Source organism: Macaca nemestrina, chromosome 17 (genome assembly GCF_043159975.1).
Source record: "Macaca nemestrina isolate mMacNem1 chromosome 17, mMacNem.hap1, whole genome shotgun sequence".
Taxonomy (NCBI): Eukaryota; Metazoa; Chordata; class Mammalia; order Primates; family Cercopithecidae; genus Macaca; species Macaca nemestrina.
The window spans coordinates 4,722,263-4,741,455 of record NC_092141.1 but is presented as its reverse complement, the minus strand read 5'-3'; the positions used below and the strand labels follow the sequence as shown (position 1 = coordinate 4,741,455).

At 56.6% G+C, this 19,193-nt stretch overlaps 1 protein-coding gene across 3 annotated transcripts in view; it reads right to left on the bottom strand.

The window, feature by feature from the left end:
• The window catches only part of LOC105472158 (SPNS lysolipid transporter 2, sphingosine-1-phosphate), a 42,224-nt gene that overhangs the window by 2,373 nt on the left and 20,658 nt on the right, over nt 1-19,193 (bottom strand). The window contains exons 3-12 of one of the 3 annotated variants that reach the window (XR_011615330.1): nt 12,403-12,539; nt 6,192-6,343; nt 5,858-5,924; nt 4,060-4,202; nt 3,613-3,765; nt 3,318-3,507; nt 2,908-2,973; nt 784-882; nt 532-695; nt 24-184 (exon numbers count right to left, since the gene is read on the bottom strand). Coding sequence is in view for 1 of the 3 variants with exons in the window: in XM_011725175.3 (XP_011723477.1) it covers nt 28-70; nt 532-695; nt 784-882; nt 2,908-2,973; nt 3,318-3,507; nt 3,613-3,765; nt 4,060-4,202; nt 5,858-5,924; nt 6,192-6,343; nt 12,403-12,539 (1,214 nt within the window). In the remaining 2 variants the exon portion in view is untranslated. Of the gene's footprint in view, nt 1-23; nt 185-521; nt 696-783; nt 883-2,907; nt 2,974-3,317; nt 3,508-3,612; nt 3,766-4,059; nt 4,203-5,857; nt 5,925-6,191; nt 6,344-12,402; nt 12,540-19,193 lie in introns of all 3 variants that reach the window. The other 2 variants (XR_003016004.2, XM_011725175.3) reach the window with 2 other exon arrangements.

Sequence of the window (19,193 nt, the reverse complement as noted above, 5' to 3'; positions counted from 1 at the left end):
GGGGCCTCCCGGCCTGCACTCACCACCTCAGACTTTCACAGATGCGGGCGGCATCACCAGCTGGTTCACCCTGGGGGAGAGACGGGCGGGGGTCAGGGCGGCGCATCAGCGGGGGCCGGGCCCGGGCACTGCTCTGGCACATCGCGTCCTGGGGGCCAGCTGACCGGAGGTGCTGGGCAGGGACCTCGTCAGCCCCAGGGGGAGGTGGGAGAGCCCAGGGGTGGGGAGAGGAGAGAGAGACAGGAGTAAAGAGGAAAGGAGAAAAGTCAGAAAGTAAGAGGAAGGGGAGGGGGTCCCAGCTTTGAAAACCACTAAGTCCAGAGCCAAACCCACGTCTGGACCCCCCGGACACCCCTGTGGCCCCCCCACAGCTCCAGGCTGACCCGGGGGCTGGACCCCAGCAACCAGGTCACCCACTGGGTGCATGGGAGGCCTGTACCCTCCCCACCCATCCCAGGGCAGGGCTCACAGGGGCTATCACGGTCCCTGCTTCCCAGCAGGCACAGCAGGCCTTCCCTCACCCCCACTCACTGCTGCTCAGCCTTGGCGCGGTCGCTGAGGAAGAAGAGAGCGGTGGCGAGGAAGAACATGCCACCCAGGACCACGACGAAGGGGCAGAGCATGAGCGCGTAGCCCAGGCTCAGGAACTCCCAGAGCGGGGAGTCCTTGGTGCTCTGGCGGATCAGGTCTGAGATCTGTGAGGATTTGGGGGTGGATGTCAGGGCAGAGCCCTCCTGAAGCCCCCCAACCTCCCCAGGCCAGCCCCACCCCAGGGTTACTCACAAAGCCAATGAGGTAGGGGCTCCCGGCATCCCCCAGCAGGTGGGAGGTGAAGCTCTGCAAGGCCACAGCAGTGGCCCGCCGGGTGGGGATGACCACGTACTGCGGAACAGGCAGGCAGGTCAGTGGCCAGAGGAGCCAGGCCCACCCGCCTGGCCCCAGCCCCGGGCCATGGCGCTTCTAAAGCCTCCACACCCTCAGACTCTCCCCTGCCCTGGATCTTGACACCTCTCCCTGCTGGGCCGTACCTCCTCCCCACAGTCCCCTCTACTGCCCACCCCACCAGCCTGGCTGCTCCTCTCCCACCAGTCACCCCTCTCCTCCCTGAGCCCCTTCCACACACAGCTGCAGTCACCCCCTCAGCCCCAGGGGCTTCCACACCTTCAACCCAGACCACTGCAGCCTGCCCCAGACCGGAAGCATCACTGGCCTCAAACCTGCTGCGCCCCCAGGACACCCCTCAGAAATGACAATCTTCACCTCCCTCCCAGCTACATGCGGTCAAGGGAGGATACTTTGGGGGTTGCGCGGGTGCCAGTCACTAGAGGCCATTAGCCCGGAGGCCTCCAAGTCTTGGAGTACCCAAGACATCAGGAACGGCCGCGGTGCCACCTTCCTGGGGTGGCTCCTGCTCCATTCCTGAGACCAGGGTGCCTTGGCTTCTGCCCTTGGCCCTGGGTCATGGGGACACTGAGATCCAGAGAGGCACATGTTCCCGAGAGAACCCGAACTCCAGCCGTGGCCATTTGTCCTCACCTCCCAACAAGCTAAAGACCCATCTTGGTTCCTTCCCCTCCCTGAAGACCAAGTGAGGCCTCGACTGGCCTGGGACGGGAGCTGGCCCCTCACCCATGGGCACCCTCAGCACTGAATGCCTAGGCCCTGCTGGGCCCCAGACCCACAGGAGCTTTGCTTCAAAGCTGGGCAGGCCAGAGTCAGGAGGGGCTGGGGTGGAGGTGGGATAGGCACAGCCAGCTCTGTGGGTGCCCAGGCAGCCCCTGTGCCCCGAACTCCGGCTACCTTGCCTCCTCGGAGCGCCAGCCTTAGTGGGCATTGTGTGCAAGCAGCCAGCACCCACGGGGCATCCCGTTACGGGAGGTGGGGGCGGGTAGAAAAAGGCCTGAGCCTGATGAGACGAGTGACCCCATTTCCAGTAGGAATAAACTGTGACACTTAATAAACTGGGACACGATTTCCCTGGGACCCTGACCCTGCCGGCAGTTGTCAGGGGCTCCCTGGGGGTGGACGCAGGGGAGGGGTCGTGCCCAGCACCAAGAGCACCTGATCCACAGACTCACTCCCTTCACGCTGGGCCTGTGCAGTGACCCTGGCACACCCCTGCCACCGCCCCAGCCCATGGACTCAGGAGGACACAGTGACACCCCGGGGGTAGCGGAGATGCTGGGAGGCTTGGGGTGGGGTGAGGCAGGCTTCCCGAAGTGCAGGAGCCATGGTCCCTGGCAGACTCATCTCCGAGGCTATGCCATGCTGGGGTGCCCAACCCCGAGCACCCTGAGAGTCCACCCCTGAGTCCTCCCTCTCTCTGCCCCAGAGCCTGCCCCGACACCTCCCAGATACTCTCCCCTGGCCACGGGACCAAGTGTCACACTCCTGCCACCCCCAGATGGCCACAAATCCCTAGCCCCTGCTGGCTGCTCAGACAGCCCTTTGTCCCTGGCTGGCTGGTCTAGAGCCCATTGTTGGCCCTGTGAAGACAGCCTCTGTCCACCCGGCCCCAGCCGCAGGCACTCGGGCAGGCACGCCTGGGAGCCAGGCTGAGCAGGGGGCAGAGCCCATGGATGCTCAGACCCGGTGGGGGGGGCGGGTTGGGAGGAGTGCTGGCAGGCAGCACCACCTCAGTGCCAGCCTGGCACTGCCAGCCTCCCAGACACTAACCTGAGCCTCTCGCTCTGCCTGCCTGCCCAACCCTGTTTTCCTGCCCTGTCCGGAGGCCGACCCCAAACTCTGATCCCCTCCCTGCCTCTGGGTTCATATTCCTGGCAGGCCTGCCTTCCCCACCACCCACTTCCAGCTCTCCCACCCCCTCACCGGCCCTCCCCAGCCACCCCTGTGAGGTCAAGAGGTCTGGGTCCGCAGCACAAGGTGACCTCGGCCTGCCTGGCTCACCATGAGGATGTCTGCAGTGATGGCCCAGTTAGAAAACAGCAGCGTCTCCCCGACGAAGATACAGATCTGCCCAGGAGAATGCAAAGCCACCATCAGGGGTGCCTCCATCCACAGCAGCTGCAGCCTGCTCACTACACACTGGCTGCTGGCAGGGAGCCCACGAATCCTCACCCCTCCCAGGCCCACATCCATTCATGGGCTAACCAGACACCAAGCCATCCCTGCGGCCCTGAGACACCAGAGGCCCTGGACAGGCCGTGGCCAGGCTGAGGATGAGCAGGGGCAGCCAGAGATCAGCAGCCTCCCTGAGGGAAGGGAACGTCCAGCAAATCAGACCAAATGTCCTATTCCAGACCCTCCCGTGGCCCAGGTCCAGCTTCCCTGCACCCTTGCCCCCCAACTGCACTCACATAGGCCCCTACGATGCTGCTCTTGGCAGCCACGAAGATCAGGCAGATGAAGATGGCAGAGCCCAGCATGCCCACGGCACACACCAGTGGGTCGGCCCGCTGGGTCTTCAGGCGGCACCAGCGCGTGGCTCCTGCACCCGTGACCACACCCAGAAAGCCCGTAAAGCAGGTGATGGCCCCAAAGATGAGACTGTGGGGACAGAGGACGGTGGGGCATGAGTTAAGGGGGCTAAGGCTGAGGAGCTCTCCTGTCCGAGGTCCCTCGCCAGCCCCAGGCCCACCCCGCGGGCCCCACCTGTCCTTGGCTCCACAGGGCGGGCTGTTGCACGTCTCCGCTGTCTTCTGCACAACTTGGGCGCGGTGCAGGTAGAGCGGGATCCACATGCCCAGGGCCCCTGTGGCGAAGGAGACAGCCGACGTGGCCAGGGAGGAGAAGACGTAGCTGCGGCTGGGGAGAGGCCAGGCAGTGACACTGAGCTCAGGGACCTCCTTCAGCCCCCATAGGCAGCCCCATGCACTGGGGAACAGGAGGCCCCGAATGCCTCATCTTACAGGCTCCAGGGATGAGGGTTCAGGCTGCAGGAATAATTGATTCTAGGGGCCAAAATGTCCCCCCTAGCACTGAGGCAGCAGAGGTGGTGGGGTGTCTGGCTGAGGGTGCTGGGGGGCTGCCCTGCAGGGAGAGGCCCTCTCATCTCAGCACCCTTCCCTCTTCCCACCAGACCCCTTCCCAGGTACTCACTTTCGAATCAGGGCCTTCATATCTCGGAGCCATGAGGTCCGGGTCTTGAGCTGGTCCCCGAGCTGGTCAGCATGGCCCCTTTTAGTGGCCGGGACCAGGATGAGGATGAGTGTTCCTGTGATCATGCCCAGGACAGGGGACACCTGCCAGAGAGCAGGAAGTTAGGACACCAGGGCCCAGTGAGGCTCGTCCCTGCTGCAGGAGGAGGGACTCGGGCAAGCCGTGCCTTCTCTAGGCCCTAGGGGTCTCCTCTGAGCTGGTATCTGCCCAGTCTTCCTAACTGGGCTGCTGAGAAAAGCTGGGGCAGGCCGGGTGCGGTGGCTCAAGCCTGTAATCCCAGCACTTTGGGAGGCCGAGACGGGCGGATCACGAGGTCAGGAGATCAAGACCAGCCTGGATAACACGGTGAAACCCCGTCTCTACCAAAAAAGACAAAAAACTAGCCGGGCGAGGTGGCGTGTGCCTGTAGTCCCAGCTACTCGGGAGGCTGAGGCAGGAGAATGGCGGGACCCCGGGAGGCGGAGCTTGCAGTGAGCTGAGATCCGGCCACTGCACTCCAGCCTGGGTGACAGAGCGAGACTCCGTCTCAAAAAAAAAAAAAAAAAAAGAAAAGCTGGGGCTGAGGTCAGTCAAGAGACTGGAGGCTTGAGAAGGACTGTCCAGACCAGGGGCAGGACCAGAATGGGGAGGATACAGGGAAGCCGGGCAGACTGAAGGAAGGAGGAGGGGTGGGTGAGTGGAGCGGTGGATGGATGGATGGAGAAGAGATGGCTGAAGAGGTGGATGGAGAGATGGACAGAGAGAGAGGGAGGGAGGGACGGACGGATGGACATACGGATGGATGGACAGATGAATGGAAGATAAGTAGCCAGATGGGATGATGACTTTCAGGGAGGAGATAATTCCTGGAGAAGGTTCCCCATGTAGGTTCCTCAGTCGCGGGGCCCTGGGAAGGTGCTGTCCAGGTATGAAGTGTTGGACTGACAGATCAGGTGGGCTGGCATTTGGTGGGGGGCCCATGCAGGCCCCACAGAGGCTCATGAGCCCTTTTCGATCTTCCCTGTGTCCAGCCCATTTTCCAGAACAGAACTTCCAAGGCCCCAGGCTTCTCTCCGGATGGGAGGGTGACATCCTGGCAGCCTGGATTCCATCTCACCAGCCCCACAGAACAATTTCCCGCATGCCCCCGGGACTGGGAGCCCCTGGGCTGGGGAGTTCCTCTGCCTGCGGCCTCCCTCTCGCCCCCCCACCTGTCCCCCCCCGACACTAAGAAATTCCACGGAGGCCACTTCCTTCCTGCTTTTAGGAAAAAACACTTTGTCTTAAGCTTCCGCTCCTCCGAGAGACTGGGGATCTCTGTTTCCTCCGATTGCACTGTCCTGGGGCCTTGGTAACTTGCCCCAAACCCAGCGAGACAGGAAGTGGCTCCAGACCCTGGGGCCCCCACACAGAGGTCTTGTCCCAGCCTTACCCTAGCACAGTGCCAGGGCTGGAAGCAGGAAGCTCCGCCACGGACCTGGAATTTCCTGACGTGGTGGGAGAATCCTTGATTCTCTCAACCTGGGACTCCCGGGCGGGAGATTCCAACCCTCAGCCTGGGGACCCCGAGGGTGGCAGGGCTGTGTCTGGCTCTGACACCTCAATCTGGACTCATCTGGAAGGGCAGGGATTTCAGAGTCCAGGCAGCTGGGGGAGGAATCCTGGAGGTCTATGTCCTAGCCTGGGATACATCACTGGGCAACCGTGGGGCGAGATCTGGACTGAAGAGTGTCCTTGTGGGAAGGGACGTAGGCCTTACCCGCAATGCCCAGTGCCAGTCTCCGGCTGCCTGCTTCACGCTGGAGCCAGTGATGTAGCCCAGGCCACTGCAGAGAAGAGAGACACGTCAGGCTGAGCAGAGACGGGCTGGGGACAGGGAGTGCCTGCTGGTCTGCAAGGCAGGCTGCCCACCCTCCCCACCCAGCCAGCTGGCCAGGGAGCAGGTCCAGGCATTTCTCAAAGGCTGATCACCTACATGTTTAGTTCTCTGAGGGCGCCCACCTGGGCCAGAACCCCAGGGAGTGGGAGCACTCAAAAGTCCAAGGGAACCTTGCCCAGATCCTCACCCAGCCCCTGGCATCTCCGGCTCTCACCTGCCCAGTGGGATGGCGAAGTAGAAGACGGACAGCATGAGCGTACGCGTGTTCTTGGTGAAGAGGTCGCCAATGATAGTGGGGGCGATGGTGGAGTAGCTGGCCTCACCGATGCCCACCAGCCCCCGGGACAGGACCAACAGCCAGAAGTACTGTGGGGAGGGGTGGAGGATACTGGGGGACCAGCTACCCATTGTCTGCCTCTCATCCCTTGTTCCCACTTTGCTCCCTCCCCCTGCAGGGCCCAGGAGCCAGGAGAGAGAAGGGTGAGGGTGCTGGTGGGCTGCACCTCCGTAAAGACCACCTCCCCCGGCCACTCCGGGCCTCAGTTTGCCCCTCTGTGTAGTGGGTCTGACGGGGCCAGGACTATCCCAGCTTGAGAGTGGTATGGCCCAGGCAGGCCCCTCTGTCCTCATAGGCACTGGGGACACAAGCCTATGTCTCCACTACTCCACCAACTGGGAGACCTCCTCCCTGGTTCTGACTCCACATCGGGAGCCTCAAGCCACCACCCTCCACTCTGTCCCTCCCCCAAGCCGGGTGGCTGGGCCAGCCCTGGCAGCACTGAGGGCCCAGTGTGGAGTGGGGAGTGGGCAGGGAAGCCCAGGGGACCCAGAAACCCCCCCCCCATATACATCAAAGGGCAAAGCCTGGCTGAGCGGGGAAGGGTGGGGCCCTGCCAGCTGCTGGTAGCATGACCCCTTTGATGTGGACCTGCTCCCTCCATGCCCCAGCTGCCCGGGGCCTGAGAACCCAGCCTGGTCATCTTTCCCCAGCCCCACCCTGGCCACCCATCTGGCCAGCATCGCCCACGTCCAGCCCTCCCCTGGGTCTCCCTGACTTCCCTCCATCTGCTCACCTCGCTCCTGGCTGCTGTGCCTGCAGGTGCTGCCTGCGTTGGCCCATCTCTGACCCCTTCATGCTTGTCTCTCCTCCTCCTCCCTCTCCCCATCTCCCTATTTGCCCTTAGCTCCTCGCCTCTGTTTCTCTTCCTGGCAATCACCTGCCTGCAGCCTTGGCCTGTTTTTCTGTTGGGTCATTTGTCTCTTTTGCATTAATTTCTTCTTTTTCTTTTCTTTTCTTTTTTTTTTTTTTTTGAGACGGAGTCTTGCTCTGTTGCTCAGGCTGGAGTGCAGTGGCGCGATCTCACTTACTGCAACTTCTGCGCCCCGGGTTCAAGTGATTCTCCTGCCTCAGCCTCCTGAGGAGATGGGATTATAGGCACCCAGCACCACACCCAGCTAATTTTTGAATTTTTGTAGAGATGGGGTTTCGCCATGTTGGCCAGGCTGCTCTTGATCTGCCTGCCTCTGTCTCCCAAAGTGCTGGGATTACAGGCGTGAGCCACCACATCCGGCCCTCTGTGTGCTTTTAAAGAACAAACATGAGGCTGGGCATGGGGGCTCATGCCTATAATCCCAGCACTTTAGGAAGCTGAGGCAGGAGGACTGCTTGAGGCCAGGAGTTCGAGACCAGCCTGGGTAACATAGCAAGATCTTATCTCTACAAAAAATTTGAAAATAAGATAAAAATCAGGCCAGGCATGGTGGCTCACACCTGTAATCCCAGCACTTTGGGAGGCCAAGGCGGGTGGATCACAAGGCCAGGAGTTCAAGACCAGCCTGGCCAAGACATTGAAGTCCCTTCTCTACTAAAAATACAAAAGTTAGCCGGGCATGGTGGCGGGCACCTGTGATCCCAGCTACTGGGGAGGCTGAGGCAGAGAGTTGCTTGAACCCAGGAGGCGGAGGTTGCAGTGAGCCAAGATTGCACCATTGCACTCCAGCCTGGGTGACAGAGCAAGACTCCATTTCAAAATATGTATATATATATATTTATATGTATGTCAGCAGGACATCATGGTGCATCCTAGCTACTTAGGAGACTGAGACGGGAGGATCAATTGAGCCCAGGAAGTCAAGCCTGCAGTGAGTTATTATCACACCACTGCATATCAGCCTAGGTGACAGAGCGAGACCCGGTCTCAAAAACACATTTAAGGCTGGGTGTGGTGGGCTCACACCTGTAATCCCAGCACTTTGGGAAATCAAGGCGAGTGGATCACCTGAGGTCAGGAATTCGAGACCAGCCTGGTCAACATGGCGAAACCCCGTCTCTACTAAAAATACAAAAGTTAGCCAGGCATGGTGGCAGGCACCTATAATCGCAGCTACACAGGAGGCTGAGGCAGGAGAATCGCTTGAACCTGGTGGTGGGGGAGAAGGTGGCAGAGGTTGCAGTGAGCCAAGATTGCGCCACTGCACTCCATCCTGGGCGAAAGAGCGAAACTCTGTCTCAAAACAAACAACATTTAAAAATAAAATGAACATGAAAGGAAACCCTCCATGTATCTTATCCTGTAACTTGCTTTTGCCCCCTCATTCTTATTTATTTATTTATTTTTTGAGACGGAGTCTCGCTCTGTCACCCAGGCTGGAGTGCAGTGGCCGGATCTCAGCTCACTGCAAGCTCCGCCTCCCGGGTTCACGCCATTCTCCTGCCTCAGCCTCCCGAGTAGCTGGGACTACAGGCACCTGCTACCTCGCCCGGCTAGTTTTTTTCTACTTTTTAGTAGAGACGGGGTTTCACCGTGTTAGCCAGGATGGTCTCGATCTCCTGACCTCGTGATCCGCCCGCCTCGGCCTCCCAAAGTGCTGAGATTACAGGCTTGAGCCACCGCGCCCGGCCCTCATTCTTATTTTTTTGAAACCCATTTATGCTAGTTAATTAAGATCTAGTTCATTCTTTTCCTATTGAGTCTCACAGGGCCGGGCACGGTGGCTCACGCCTATAATTCCAGCACTTTAGGAGGCTGAAGTGGTAGGATCACCTGAGGTCAGGAGTTTGAGACTAGCCTGGTCAACATGGTGAAACCCCATCTCTATTAAAAATACAAAAATTAGCTGGGTGTGGTGGCGGACGCCTGTAATCCCAGCTACTTGGAAGGCTGAGGCAGGAGAATCACTTGAACCTGGGAGGTGGAGGTTGCAGTGAGCCGAGATTGTGCCACTGCACTCCAGCCTGGACAACAAGAGCAAAACTCTGTCTTGGAAAGAGTCATATATACCATTAAACTGTGCGCACCAGTGATGGTTGTTTAGATTGCTTTTTTTCTTTCTTTTTTTTTTTTTTTTTTTTTTGGTATTACTGTTCTTCTTACATGCATGTATCTACAAGAGAGAAACAAGAGTTTCTCTCTTGAGTGTATACCCCAAGCAGAAGGCTGGGCCATGGGAGATACACAGAGTTTTACAATATCCTGCCATTTCGCTCTCCAAAGAGGTTCTACCAATTTACACTCCCACCAGCAGGGCTGGAGTCCCCGATTCCCCACAGCTTTGATCACACTTGGTACTGTCAGCCTTTTTAATTGTTGCCAATCTGACGGGTGTGAAATGGGATCTCATTGTTGTTCTAATTTGCATTTCCCTGATGACTAGAGAAGCTGAGCACCGTCTCTTCCGACATGTATTGGCCATTTGGGTATTTTCTCCTGAAACTGTAGCTATCTCTTGCCCATTTTTCTACTGAGTTATTTGTCTTTTTCTTGTTGATTCATAGTTATAGTTTTTTTTTTTTTTTTTTTTTGAGACAGAGTCTCGCTCTATCACCCAGGCTGGAGTGCAGTGGCATGATCTCGGCTCACTGCAAGCTCCGCCTCCCGGGTTCACACCATTCTCCTGCTTCAGCCTCCAGAGTAGCTGGGATTATAGGCACCTGCCACCACGCCCGGCTTTTTTTTATTTTTTTATTTTTTTATTTTTAGTAGAGACGGGATTTCACCATGTTAGCCAGGATGGTCTTGATCTCCTGACCTCGTGATCCGCCCGTCTCAGCCTCCCAAAGTGCTGGGATTACAGGCGTGAGCCACTGCACCCAGCTTATGTTCTAGATTTTAAGAGCATGCTTTTTGCTTTACTTTCCCCTTTTCGGACTTTATTCTGCAGGACGGTTTGAAACACAGGCCAAACTTTTCTTTCAATCCAGTTGGATACACAGTTCTTCCCAAACCACTCATTTGAGATGCAACTTTCATCCTATACTAAATCCCCGTAGAAATGAGGACTCTGGCTCATTGATCTTAGTCCATCCCTCTGCTGTTTTAGTTAGAATTGCTGTATTTTGATAACTGAGAGGCAAATCCCCTTTCACTGTTATTTTTTTCACAATGTTCTTGGCTATTCCTGGGCATTTTCTCTGCCAAATTAACTTCAGAATCACATTGCCAAGGTCTACCAGAAACCCCCATGGGATGCAAATTGTGACTGCAATGAATTTATGGCTTCAATGGAGGTGACCTGTTTCTCCCTCTGCCTTTGCTTATCTTCCCTCCCCTTCCACACACCCGGAGATGGACCCAGACCTGGCATGGTGGTCCTAGACTTACTGGTCAGTCCCAGGAGCAGCCTCAGAGGTTGGTGACCAGGGGCCTGGCCAGGGGCAAGATGAGGCCCTGAGGGGCCTTAGAGGCCTCTGGTCCAGTCCTTACTTTGGACTGTGGCCTCCAGGCTCTGCTTGCCATCCTGGGCCTGGAGCTTTACCTGACCTGACCCTCCTCTGTGAAGCTGCCCATGAAGCAAGGATGTCCTTGGCAAACCTGCTGATTCTCTCTGCCCTCCCTCCAGAGTCCCTACCATCATCCCAAATCTGACCCCGCCACTGTTCTTCAGACTTTTCCAGAGCTCAGCACTGCCACAGAAGGAAGCCCAGGCCCTCTAGCCTGGCATTCAAGGTTCTCCATGACCCAGTCCCTGCTTTCTTTCCAGTGAGAATGCAATCCTCAATCTTTTTTTTTTGAGATGGAGTTTTGCTCTTGTCACCCAGGCTGGAGTACAGTGGCACGATCTCTGCTCACTGCAACCTCCACTTTCCGGGTTCAAGCGATTCTCCCGCCTCAGCCTCCCAAGTAGCTGGGATTATAGGCATGCACCACCATGCCTGGCTAATTTTTGTATTTTTAATAGAGATGGGGTTTTTCCACGTTGGCCAGGCTGGTCTCGAACTCCTGACCTCAGGGGATCCACCTGCTTCGGCCTCCCCAAGTGCTGGGATTACAGGCACGAGCCATCACACCTGGCCCAATCCTCAGCCTTTCAACATACTCCACCATTTCTGCATCTGTGTGTTGACTCCCTCTGCCCATGCTACCTTCACCAAAAGGTCTAATCTCACAGTCCCGCCTGCCCAGCGCAAATGCCACCTCCTCCAGGAAGGCTTCTCTGACCCCATGGATTTCAAGAGACTGCTGTCTCTTTAGTGAGGACTCTCAGCACTTTTTCTGCACCTCTTGAAGGCTCTGAGCACAGGTGCTCCTGTCAAATCTTCCTACCCCGAAGCCTCGGTGCTCCCAAGGACAGAGCTATCCTGAAAGCTCCTTGGAGACAGATCATGCTCTCCCCTTCTTCCTTCATCTTTCTCTACAGCAGTCATCATGTGATTGCCACTGTCTGCTTGAATATGCCTCGAGATGGGAAACTCACTACCTAACAAGGCAACGGTCTCATCTCTGGAAGGAGGAACAGAAACAATGACTCGCCGGGCACTCAACCTGTTCCAGGGTCTGGACCTTCACAGCTCAGCTGCTTCTCATGGGAAACCTTCAAGTTGGGAAGTATTATCCCCATTTTAAAGATGAGGAAACTGAGGCTCAGAGACATTAAGAGTACGTTCTTCTAGGTCACAAAGCTAAGTAGGCAACAAAGTTGGGATATTCAAGCCCAGGCCTGTGGGAGCTAAATGAGAAGACTCTTGTTTGTGTTGAATTGATGTTTGCTTCTCTGGGATGTCGACCCAAGAAGTTAGCTGGTCATCAGACCAAGTGCAAACTGAGCAAGAAACAGAGAGGGGTAGTGACTCCCCCAGGGTCACAAAGCCAGGTAATGGCAGAGCCAGGACTAGGACGCAAGGCCCTCACTCCTAGGCCAGACTTGTTCTTTGCATCCATCCCAAATCAGAGGGCCACTCAGGAGGAGTCAGGAGGCCACATGGGCTGGAAGGCTCTCAGGTCAGAGGCCAGTGTGGGGAAGGCCCCAGCTAGAGGACTGGTTTACAAAAGTACCCAAAGGCCACCTCATCCTTCTGCACCGGGAAGACAGTGGGGTTCAAGCAGAGGAGCTGGAAGCCCCGGGCTGGTTAACACCAGCCAGTAAGACTGGCCACTCGCCGGAGGGAGCAGGACACCGGTCGGGGGAGAAGCCTGGGCGGGCCTCACCTGCTGGGGAATGAAGGAGCTGGAGAAGGTGACGGCCGACCAGAAGAAAATGCCACAGCTGAGAATCACCTTCCTGTTGAAGCGGTCGCCCAGGTAGCCGAAGATGGGGGCAGCCACCATGAAGCTACAGATGAACACTGCAGGGAGAGGAGAGCTTGAGGGCCAGCCCAGGTCCCTGCACCCCAGCCTCCCGGCCCATTTCACGCCAGCTCGAGGCCAAGCGTCTGTGCAGCAAAGGGACCAAGGAAGCAGCCCAGAGAGGCAACCTCAGCCCGAGCTGCACCTCAGGAAGGTGGGAAAGGCCTTCCGAGGTCAGGCACATCCATGACGCCATCCTCTCCCATGTATGTCCAGTTCGCCCAGTTTGTCCAGGTTTGGGTGAGCCCTTTGGGTACTTTTTAAAAGAGCAAAGATCTATTTATTGAATGTTTTCTACACGCCAGACACTATGCTAGGGACTTACCATGTCGTATCTCACTTATCTTTTTAAAATTTTTTAAAATTTTTATTGTTTTGAGACAGGGTCTTGCTGTGTCACCCAGGCTGGAGTGCGGTAGCATAATCTTGGCTCACTGCAACCTCCATCTCCTGGGTTCAAGAGATTCTTATACCTCAGCCTCCTGAGTAACTGGCATTACAGGCATGGGCCACCACGCTTGGCGGATCTTTGTATTTTACTACAGATGGGGTTTTGCCATGTTGGCCAGGCTGGTCTCCAACTCCTGGGCTCAAGTGATCCACCCACTTCAGCCTCCCAAAGTGCTGGGATTACAGGTGTGAGCCACTGTGCCCAGCTATATCTCATGTATCTTTGTATCTCATGTATCACGTACCTTTCCAGCCCCCTCCCACCCCACAGATGTGGAGACACACTCAGAGGAAGAGCAACTTGCCTAAGACCCCCCAGGCAATATGTTCCAGTGGGGATCTGACCCCAGTTGCCTGACTCCAGAGCCTGTGTTCCTTATACGTTACCACACTGCACTTCGGGATCTACGAAAGGTCACACAGCAAATCAGGGCAGAACTGGGCCTGGAACTCCCGATTTCACACCTGCCAGACCACACAGCTGCCCTCGCTCCCAGCGCACTGCAGGGCCTTTCCTAATGGCTGAAAACACTGTCATCCATCCGTCCATCCTTCCATCCTGTCATTCAACAACAACAACAATTTTTTTGTACCTACAAGGCACCAGGAACCGTTTTAGGTGTTCGGGATACATCAATGAACAAGAGAGACCCCATGGAGCTTTCACTCGAGTGAGGAGAAGCAGACATTAAAGAAATAAACAAATCGATAACACAGCCTGTCAGACGGTGGGAGGGGCTGACACAGGAGCTTGGAAGGGTGTGTGTGAGAGCAAGTGGATGCCACAATTTTACATTTTTTGAAACAAGAGTCTCACTCTATCACCCAGGCTGGAGTGCAATGGCATAATCTCGGCTCACTGCAACCTCCGCCTCCTGGATTCAAGTGATTCTTCCACCTCAGCCTCACGAGTACCTGGGATTACAGTCATATGCCACTGTGCTCTGCTAATTTCTGTATTTTTAGTAGAGACGGGGTTTCACCATGTTGGCCAGGCTGGTCTCCAACTCCTGACCTCAGGTGATCTGCCTGCCTCGGCCTCCCAAAGTGCTGGGACTACAGGCGTGAGCCACTGCGCCTGGCTGAGAAATTGATTGATATAGGTAGCTTAGCTGGTGTTTTGTTTGTGAGACTGCGTCTTGCTCTGCTGCCCAGGCTGCTGGAGTGCAGTGGCGCTATCTCCGCTCACTGTAACCTCTGCCTCCCAGGTTCAAGCAATTCTCCTGCCTCAGCCTCTTGAGCAGCTGGGATTACAGGTGCCTGCCACCATGCCCAGCTAATTTTTGTATTTTTAGTAGAGACAGGGTTTCTCCATGTTGGCCAGCCTGGTCTCGAACTCCTGACCTCAGATGATCTACCTGCCTTGGCCTCCCAAAGTGCTGGGATTACAGGCATGAGCCACTGCACACGGCCACCACAATTTTAAATAGAGCAGTCAGAGAAGGGGATATTTCAGCCAGGACCTGGAGGAGGTAAGGAAACAAATCATGCAATTATTGGGGCAAGAACAGCAAGTGCGTATGCCCTGGGGCAGCAGTTTACTTAGCATGTCGGAGGAACAGGAAAGAGGCTGGGGTGGGGCCCCGGAGCCCACTGTGATGACTGTGACGTCCATGGGTGAGAAAGGAAAACATGAGGGGATGCTGAGCAAAGGCCGTGACCTGGCTTTGTTCTTCCAGAACAAGAGGTTTGGAAGACTCCACAGGGAGGCCACTGCCAGTGATGGGAGGGGCCTGGGAGGCCCCAGGTGGGATGAAGAGGCCCAGAGCAAGGCAGGGTAGACCCTAGGTCACACAGCGAGGTGGCCCCCCATTCCTCCCCCTAGAAAGCAGTCCCATAGCTGATGGGCAGATGGCCAGACAAAGGCTGGGAGCGGCAGACATGGCAGCCAGTTGGCCTCTGACCGCCAGGCTGAATGTGTGTGTAGCCCCGGCTGCTCCTCCATGGGCCTGAGACCCTGGCGAGATGGGACCTGAGAGAAGAGAAAGAGGGAGGGAGGGAGGAAGAAAAGAGAGAGGTGAAGGAGAGGTGAGAGAGCTGGGCAGAGCTCCCCTGAACCTGGCTGGAGGAGTGACTACCCCTCTCTTACGCGAGCAAGAACAGGTCAGCGAGTGTGCATGGGTGGTGGGTGTACAAGCAGACCTGTTAATTCCAGAGGCCTTGGGTAGAATCAGCATGCGGGTACACAAATCCGGGCATGAGACACACACCCTGGGCTCAAATTCACCTCTGCTCCCTCCCGGCCAGTGACCTCAGTCAGGCCACAGCCTTTCTGTGTCTCACCTTCAGTGGTGTGCTGATAAATGTTTAACTGGCTCTGAAAAAGGGGCAAGAGGAGCCCTGATGTAGCATGTTTGCTTTTTTTTTTTTTTTGAGATGGAGTTCTGCTCTTGTCGCCCGGCTGGAGTGCCGTGGCGCCATCTCGGCTCACTGCAACCTCCTCCTCCCGGGTTCAAGCGATTCTTTTGCTTCAGCTTCCTGAGTAGCTGGGATATAGGTGCCCGCCACCACGCCCAGCTAATTTTTGTATTTTTAGTAGAGATGGGATTTTGCCATGTTGGCCAGGCTGGTCGCAAACACCCTGACCTCAGGTGATCCTCCTGCCTCAGCCTCCCAAAGTGCTGGGATGACAGGCGTGAGCCACCGCGCCCGGCTGTGTTTGCTCATTTCTGTGGTGTAAACGCTCCGCCCTGGCTGAGTTCAGGCTGCCCACATCATGTCACTGATGGGCGTTGGAAAGGGATGTGCAGAAACATGCCATTGTCCAGTGTTTCTACCACACAAATAGAATAGACGCCACTCACCATAGGAACACAGATAACGCCTAAACACAGCCAAACAATTAGGAAATGAGGACTTTTGAGTAGTTATTACCTTTGTTTCTGATTATTTAATTGTAAGCTGATATCATTTAGTTTTTAACAATGGTTGTATTTTACGACCAGCTCACACACCATTCCTGAAATGTTAACAATTGACTCTCACGAGCCGGCCTGAGCCAGCGCCAACATCCTCGTCTGTAAAATGAAGATAAAAATAGCCGCTCTCCAGGGTGGGTCTGGGTGCTGGATAGCACGTGCAAGGTGCTTAATGCCACACCCGCCCAGAGCGGGCCGGCCTTGGTCAACACTGGGCCCTTGTTTAAATTAGTCAAGGCAGAAATTATTTCCTCACATCTAGAAAAGGAATTTTTCCTGCTGGGCCTGCCTCCAAGGGCCTGCCCGAGATCAGATCAGAACGTGGCAGGAGGGAGATTTCCAATTGCATCAGGACTGACACATGTGAGGAGGAGGAGGAACTGTTTTCTCTGTGCTTGTCTGTGCTAGGTGGGGAGCCGACAGAAAGAATCAGAAGAGAAGTTGCCCCCTGTCTGGTCAGCGGCAGATCCTGTTCATAGGTCGCTCTGTTTAAAGGACAACCTATGCTGGGGAACCACCAAAGAGCTCCAGATCCTGCTAGGATAATGAAGAGAGGCTTCCTGGAGGTGGTGGCGTCAAAGCTGGGCACTGAAGCATGCATAGAAGTTTACTGTTACGATAATACTTAACATCAATAATACACACTGAAATATAAACTTCAGATCTTACGAGCAATATTATATAATGGCTCATGAGGCATCTGATGCTTAGTGTTCATAATAACTGCAGTTAGTATCATGGAGCACTTATTATAGGCAAGGCCCAGGATACAGACTTGACATATGCACAGATGATCTCATTGGATTCTGTTCTCTTCATTTTACAGAGGAGACAATAGAGGCCAAAAGAAGTGATGTCACACAGCCAGTGTGCGGCTGAGCCAGAATTTAAACCCCAATTTGGCAGACTCCAGAGTCCTTGCTCTAAATCACTCCACAGACTGCCATGCTGGGAAGGGGGAAGGTCCCAGCTGATGTTCCCAAGGTCAGGGAAAGTTCAGGGCCTGTTGAGGACAGCAAGGAGACAGGTCAGGCCATGGCCTGAGGATGCTGAAGAGGAAGTAGCGAGACCAGGCTGTGGAGGGAGGACTGGGCTCAAGACCAGGACAGGATTTGGTGTTTAGAAGGTGACAGAGAACCACAGCGCACTCTCTCTACCCCGCCCCCCAACGCCATGGTGGGACCCTTGAAAAAGCCCCCTACCCAGGGAGGTGAAGAAGGGCTGGAGGGACGTGACCCAGACCTTCGCCAGAGCCCGGCCATCATGCTCCATTCTCCCCTCTTGCCCGCAGTGGAACAGGAAGCACAGGCCCCTCCTAGCTCTTTCAACCCTTCCTTGGTTTCTGACTGCTCACTCAGATGGGCAGAAGCCCCCAGGACTGCAGGTGGACTCCTGGCAGACGCTGGCACGTCCCATCCCCACCCAGCGGCCCCAGTCTGATGAACCTGCCCAAGCACCTTCGTGCCCTTAGCTCACCTGATCCTCCCCACGTCCACCCCCATCTTACAGCTGGGGTCACTGAGGCCCCAAGAGGTGGAAGAAGTTGCCCGAGATGACAGACCAAATTAGGAAGGCACAGTCTGGACCTGCCTGCCCCTCAGTGCCTTCCCTTGGGACACGGCAGTCCAGGGCCAGGAGGGACGTGAGATCCGTCACTGCCGCCCTCCCTCTGCTCAGGATAGACAGGAGGGAAGATCCCCTCCTGGCCCTCTGGAGGTCACAGGCTATGAAGGGGCCTGAATGCAATCAGGGTAGGGACAGGGAGGGGGCTGAGAGAATGCTCCTGGCAGAAGGGACGGGATAGGCGAAGCCTTGCCCATGTGAACCGTGTCCGATGAGGACACAGAGGCCAGCAGGCAACTCTGCTGAGAATAAAGACCAGCCTGGGCTGGGCCTCCAAGCTAGAAGCTTCCCCTGCCCACCACCCCGCAATCCCGTGGTCTTTGTTTGTTTGAGGAGAGCTTTCTGGGCAGACTGGCAGCCCCACCCCTGGTTTTGGTAGGGGCGGCTTTCCCAGCAGCTCCCGCGGGGACATCCTGTGGAGGGTGTGGGGAAGCCCTCACTCGGCTCACGTGTGCTGAGCCCACAGGTCTGGGACAATGGAGAGGCAGGGCAGGGAGCCAGGGCCGAGCGGGCAGGGCCGCGACAGCAGGGAGGGAGGAGTTAGAGCAACCCGCCTGCCTCGGGGTCTTGGGCCAGGGCCTCGCCCCCTCCTCCTCGCCGGGCTGGCAGGAGGCCGTCAGAAAGCCAGAAGGGTGGACGCGTGCTGTCCACCTCTCATGGCAGCCCAGAGCTCAGAACCCCCACGGGGACTCGGTGTCCTGGTGGGCAGCCCCAGGACCCCCATCCGTGATCAGGGGAGCCATCCCCATGGCACACATGGCCTGTATGACCCCAGAAGGCAGCTTTGGAGCAGGAGAGGGCAAGTCTGGGCTTGGGGGAGCCCTGAGCCCCCACTCTGCGGCCTTGGAGCCTGCATTCGGGCCTTGCCTCAGCCTGGGCTGAACCACGGCTATTTTTACATGGCTGATCTGTTATTTGGAGAAGACTCGCCATCCTCCACATCCTGTGGGCAGGGAGGGTGCTCAGGCAGGCATGGGTGGGGCAGGGGCCAGGCTCTGCCATCCAAGGGACGGCCTAGGCTGGCCAAGCTGACGGAGAATGTTCAGGACAGATGGCCCTGTCAGCGCCTGAAAGCTCACCACACTCAGACTTCCCGGTGGAAGGACGGGAACCACCTGCTCCGTGATCCCCTGCTCAGGATGTAAGACCTGTGTTGGCCTCTCAGGCCTCAGGGTTAACGAGGTTTTGGGGCCACCCTTTAAACAGAAGGGCCCTGCGGAACAGCCACAGGGGCTGCCCAGCTGTGCCTTCAGAACCCAAGTCTGCTGAAGCAGGAGCCACTGGGCTGGTTAAAGAGGGGAGGGGAGAACGGCCAGAAGGAGACTCACCCCCAACAGCAGAGGCACTGTCTGGTTTCAGTCTGAGCTGGCTCTTCCTCTGTCCCCACTCTCCCTCCGTTCCCCCATCCCCATCCTGGCACTTCCTCGTGAGCCCACAAACCCCAGCCCTGAGTAGCCTTCAGCTTCCTCTGCTGCCCCCTCCCACACTTGCTCCTAGAATGAATATCCTGAGACACACATCTTTTTGTTTTGTTTTGGTTTGAGACGGAGTCTCGCTCTGTCACCCAGGCTGGAGTGCAGTGGTGCGATCTCAGCTCGCTGCAACCTCCGCCTCCCAGGTTCAAGCAATTCTCCTGCCTCAGCCTCCCAAGTAGCTGGGATT